At 36.5% G+C, this 5,902-nt stretch overlaps 1 protein-coding gene across 3 annotated transcripts in view; it reads right to left on the minus strand.

The window, feature by feature from the left end:
* Window positions 1–435: 435 nt before the first annotated feature.
* Window positions 436–5,902, minus strand: part of PRXL2C (peroxiredoxin like 2C) — a 10,997-nt gene continuing 5,530 nt past the window's right edge. The window contains exons 5-6 of one of the 3 annotated variants that reach the window (XM_024132922.3): window positions 4,616–4,657; window positions 436–1,252 (exon numbers count right to left, since the gene is read on the minus strand). In XM_024132922.3, coding sequence (XP_023988690.1) covers window positions 1,125–1,252; window positions 4,616–4,657 — 170 coding nt within the window. In that variant the 3' untranslated portion in view covers window positions 436–1,124. Of the gene's footprint in view, window positions 1,253–4,615; window positions 4,748–5,902 lie in introns of all 3 variants that reach the window. The other 2 variants (XM_007119651.4, XM_024132923.3) reach the window with 2 other exon arrangements.

The raw sequence follows: 5,902 nt of genomic DNA on the forward strand, positions 1-5,902 counted from the left end.
CAGAATTCCTGGGACACTTCCAACAAAACATATTATGATTCCAGAAAAATAAAAGATGACAATAGTCTACTAAATAAAAGAAACTTGGAGGTGAGAAATAGAAACTGTCCAGGAATATACAACCAAACCAGTGTACATTTAAATTACAAAGTTTTTTTGGTTTTTAGTTTAAACAATTCTTAAAATTTCCCTTTAGAAAGCATACTGATTATACGTATCTTAAATATCTAAAACATATTTTTTTCCTTTTACCAGCAACCCCTGCCCCCGTTGCCCCAAACAAAATCCTAGTGAAATGGACGGTGGGTATGTGGTCAAGATGCTGTGAACACAGGCTCTGTGAAGGTTCGATCTGCTGTATTTCCTCTGAGTAAAGCAATCAGGATAGAAACTTGTGGACTGCAGCCTATATAATTGTGCCTTTGTGGAGCTTGCTATGTAGGGATATATTCTTCGTATAATTGTAAAGACCTTTTCTTTGCCAAAAAAATGAATCATGTTCATTATAGAATAGTGGGGAAATATAAAAAAGTATGGAAAAGAAAATAAAAACACTTGTAATCCTACCACCTAGAGATACTTAACTGGTGATACTCTGGTGTGTTTACTTCCTGTCTTTCTTTCTAAGCATACAAAAATATAAACATATACATACAAAAATGTGATTATACTGTTTACAGAATTTGAGATCCTGCTTTTCTCAATGGATAAAATGGTCTTGGGTTGCTTCCCTTTCTCCTTATATGTTCTTCATAAGAATTTATGATTTTAATGGCCAAAAAAACCTTCATTGAATGGATATATCATAATGTAAAATAAAGAATGGTATTTATAATTTTATAGCTTTTAAAGTTTTATTTTGCAAAAATAAATTTAATTTTTTTACAGAAATTTTTATAGAAAATAAAACTTTAAAAGCTACAAAATTATAAATATATATCACATTTTTGACAACTGATGCCTCTCAGCATGCTATTCAACTGGTGGTACATGGTCTATTTATGGTTTCATAACTCCTCAAAGCCTGGGAAGAGCCAACAAGTTAGGCACTGCACAAGTATACTACATTCCCACAATTCAGGTCATATCTCAAGGTCCATTTGAAAGCGACAGAGTCTGTAATGTCACACATGGATAACTGAAGGTCTGCTTGTAAAGTCCACGTGCTGAACTCCTACAAGCTGTAAAACAGAGTTGATGGGTTTGTGATCCAACCTATTCCTATCACGGTGTATAAAATGGATGTTGTTACCTAGAAGAGAATAAGAATAAAAGGTAAAGGTTGACATACAGTGTTATTCATTAGATTTATTGCTTACTAGAATCAAGGAAGCATTTTAACTTTAAATTAGTCCAAAAGAAAAAATTATTTACCTGGAGTACATAATATTCTCTATATAATGACATAATAATTTTTAATTAAGGTAATAAAGCATGACAAAAATTATCATTAAATAAGGCTAATATGTAATGTTTTATGAGATCCAAGGGTAAAGATTCTTAAATTATAACCGTCTGTTAGGTTTTATTAAATGTAATTAAATAAAATATCCTGTCAAACAGACAGGCAGAATATGGAACTAGCATAAATATCAAGCTGGAAAATCATCTGTTTCTTAAATGTAATAATAGAATAAATCACTTCCTTAAAAAATTCACTCCCAAATACTGATTTAATAGGCTATCTACATTATAACCATAGACCAAAAGAGGCTGAAAAAAATAAGGGCATTAAGACAATCAGTTACAATACACTTAGATGTTCACAATTCTTTTATCTGCTCAAATAAAATAGTCGTAATTTATAGTCTGTGTTCTGTTTACTTTGATTCTTGGACTCAAGACCAGAATTTTAACTTAAAACATTAGATTAGTAAATATTATGAGGCATGTTTTCTGCATTGTATTTATCTGCTGTCTACAGTAATCACGGTAGATTTAATATCATAAACTGGCTTATTATCAAATAAGGCAAAATGAAATACTTGGTTAACTGTGTAAGAGATTTGTATAAATAAGTAAACCCAGCTCTTTCCTTAAAGGAGCTACAATTTTTCCAATGCGTAGTATCAAAATTTTCTCTTTATTAAGTCTGCTCCCAACGTGACACACAAATGATGCTTTCTGTGTGCTCTTCATTCTCACACAACAGAACATGTGCTCAAATGATGCTGAAACCTGGAGATGAGGGGCTCAAAAAATAATGTCTTACAAGTCTGAGGATGGAAATAATTCATTCAGAAATATGGCTCAGTGTCATTCTGGCTAATTTACAGGATATATTCTCATAAAACAAGGATATTTTTTGGCTAGTCGAACTAGTGTAAATTCATGAGAGAGAGGGAAAGGGAGAACCAAGAAAAAGAAGAACCAAGAAAAATCAGTTTACAACACAGTGATTTAGGCTTTTTGGGTGTTTGTCCCTGACTGCAGTACTTGAACATGGTAGAGATCCAATGCCCAACCATTTAGTAGAGGGAAGCCAAAGGAATTTCAGGTGGTACAAATTGATCAGTAAAACTATTTATAGATCAATGGAACAAGGTAGACAGCCCAGAAATAAACCCATGCACCTATGGTCAATTACCACAAAGGAGGCAAGAATATACAATGGAGAAAAGACAGTTTCTTCAATAAGGGGTGCTGGGAAAAATGGACAGCCACTTATAAAAGAATGAAATTAGAACATTTTCTAACACCATATACAAAAGTAAACTCAAAATGGATTAAAGACCTAAATGTAAGACTGGATACTATAAAACTCCTAGAGGAAAACACAGGCAGAACATTCTTTGACATAAATCACAGCAATATCTTTTGAAACCACCTCCTAGAGTAATGAAAATAAACACAAAAATAAACAAATGGGACCTAATTAAACTTAAAAGCTTTTGTACAGCAAAGGAAACCATAAACAAAATGAAAAGACAACGGGCACAGAAAGGGAGAAAATATGTCCAAACGAAGCAACCCACAAGGGATTCATCTCCAAAATATACAAACAGCTCATGCAGCTCGATATCAAAAAAACAACCCAATAAAAAAATGGGCAGAAGATCTAAATAGACATTTATCCAAAGAAGACATACAGATGGCCAAAAAGCACACAAAAAGATGCTCAACATTGTTAATTATTAGAGAAATGCAAATCAAAACTACAATGAAGTTATCACCTCACACCAAGCAGAATGGCCATAATCAAAAAGTCTACAAACAATAAATGCTGGAGAGGGTGTGGAGAAAAGGAAACCCTCCTACACTGTTGGTGGGAATGTAAATTGGTACAACCACTATGGAGAACAGTATGGAGGTTCCTTAAAAAACTAAATACAGAACCACCTTATAATCCAGCAATCCCACTCCTGTTCATATATCCAGAGAAATCCATAATTTGAAAAGATACATGCACTCCAATGTTCATTACAGCACTATTTTACAATAGCCAGGACATGGAAGCAACCTAAATGTCCATGGACAGATGAATGGATAAAGAAGATGTGGTACATTTATACAATGGGATATTACTCAGGCACAAAAAAGAATGAAATAATGCTATTTGCAGCTACATGGATGGACCTAGGAATTATCATACTAAATGAAGTAAGTCAGACAAAGAAAGACAAATATCATATGATATTACTTATATGTGGAATCTAAAAAAAATACAAATGAACTTATTTACAAAACAGAAACAGACTTCAAAAACAAACTTACGGTTACCAAAGGGGAAAGGTGGGGGGAGGGATAAATTAGGAGTTTGGGATTAACATATACACACTACTATTTATAAAATAGATAATCAACAAGGACCTACTGTATAACACAGGGAACTCTACTCAATATTCTCTAATAACCTATATGGGAAAAGAATCTGAAAAAGAATGGATATATCTATAAGTATAATTGAATCACTTTGCTGTACACCTGAAACTAACACAACATTGTAAATCAACTATACTCCAATATAGAATAAAAATTAAATAAAATAAAAGAAAGCTATTTAAAGGATGCAGCTTAGAGTAACTGTTACTGAATAAGCTGCCCCTGGGGTTGACTTGCTTCCTTTTTTTTTGGCCATGCTGCTCAGCATGCAGAATCTTAATTCCCTGACCATGATCGAACCCATGCTCCCTGCAGTGGAAGCACTGAGTCCGAACCACTGGACTGCCAGGGAATTCCCCTTGACTTGCTTTCTGACATAGGGCAAGTCTGCTAGTTTTTTTAGATATAAATAACTATATTTGATTCTTCAATTGACAAAAAAGAGTTCTTGATGGTTTTCTCCCATTCGAAAATGTTCACCTCCACTGAAATTTTTAAAGAGTGTTATAGCCACATACAAGTCACCAAACCACTGCTGATTTCTTCTATCCCAAATACCTGGAATCACTCAGGTATGGAATCATGGCCACATTACATCCAGTAAACAAACATCAGAAATACACAGGAGCATGTGAAAACAAACGATGACCCCTATGAAAGCACAGCATCCTGACTGTTACCATGTCCAGTTGCCCATTTTTACATGGTGGCTATTTTATGAAGAAAGTGGATGGCCTCTGGACTTCTAAAAAGCACGAGAAGTGTACTGCTGAAGCTGGGCTTTGATGCTTACCTGGACCTAAAATGAGTGTTCCACCTTGCTGAGCTGGATCTCCTTGAAAATCAAAAAGAGGGCCAGTCACTGCCCGCCACAGGCTCTGAATGCTTCCTGAGACTATATTTGATTTTATATGGGGGCTCTGTCCTGAAATATTAGGAATTGTCGTTAGAAGTTGTCATTTTATATTTGATTAGATATTAAGATAACGTTAGTATTTCTAGAAAACAGTCTCTTTCTTATGTGTCATCTTACTTTTGACTTGTCTTTTTTTCTTCCTTCAAAGAACAGTTCTCAGCCTTTCACTACTGATGTTTTAGACCAGATAATTCTTTGTCCTGTGCAATGTGGGGTGATTACCATCATCCTTGCTCTCTGTACCTACTAGATGCCATAGCAACCACCATTCACCAAGCTGTGACAACTGAAAATGTCTCCAGACAATGCCAAATGTCCCCTGGGGGTAGGGGTCAAAATTGTTCCCGGTTGAGAACTACTGCTTTAAAGGAAGAACTGATGACAGACCCAGATCATTTTCTGCCACAGAAAAATGTCAGCCACAGACTTGTCAAACTGGTAGTGCTTTCCTTTTTAATTCCCCATTTATGTTTTGTTTAGTCTCTTACCAACTAATAGATAACTACATTCCTCTTCAGGAGACATTGTGGCACAGACTGTTATACGCTTGTCAAAACCTGTTTCCTCTTTCTGGGACCCCAGCTAAACATTTCCTGGAGTTTGGTATGGCTATGTGACTACACTCTAACCAATGAGTAAAATGATGTGTGCCACTTCCAGAGCACCTCTTAAAAACCTCTCAGGGAGTGATTCTCCATGTTCCTTCTACATCCTTCGAAGTTTGGACTGACAATGGCAGAGCCACAAGATGGAAAGGGCCTGAGTCTTTCCTACTGTGTCCCCGAATTGCTGCTTGGAGAAGCACGCAATAGATATACCCTTCTTGAAATATGAAAGGAAAAGAACCTTCTCCCACGTTATGCTACTGAGACTTTGCGGTTTAGCTGTAACAATAGCAACTACAGCTACAACTCCATCTTTGCTTGGCTGTCAGTTTTTCTATTTCCTTTCTCACAGTAACTGATACTTCACTTCCACTCCCCCCCGCTTTTTAAAAGTAATTTAAGGGCTTCCTTGGCGGCGCAGTGGTTGCGCGTCCGCCTGCCGATGCAGGGGAACCGGGTTCGCGCCCCGGTCTGGGAGGATCCCACATGCCGCGGAGCGGCTGGGCCCGTGAGCCATGGCCGCTGGGCCTGCGCGTCCGGAGCCTGTGCTCCGCAAAGG

This window comes from Physeter macrocephalus, chromosome 9 (genome assembly GCF_002837175.3).
Source record: "Physeter macrocephalus isolate SW-GA chromosome 9, ASM283717v5, whole genome shotgun sequence".
Lineage (NCBI taxonomy): Eukaryota > Metazoa > Chordata > Mammalia > Artiodactyla > Physeteridae > Physeter > Physeter macrocephalus.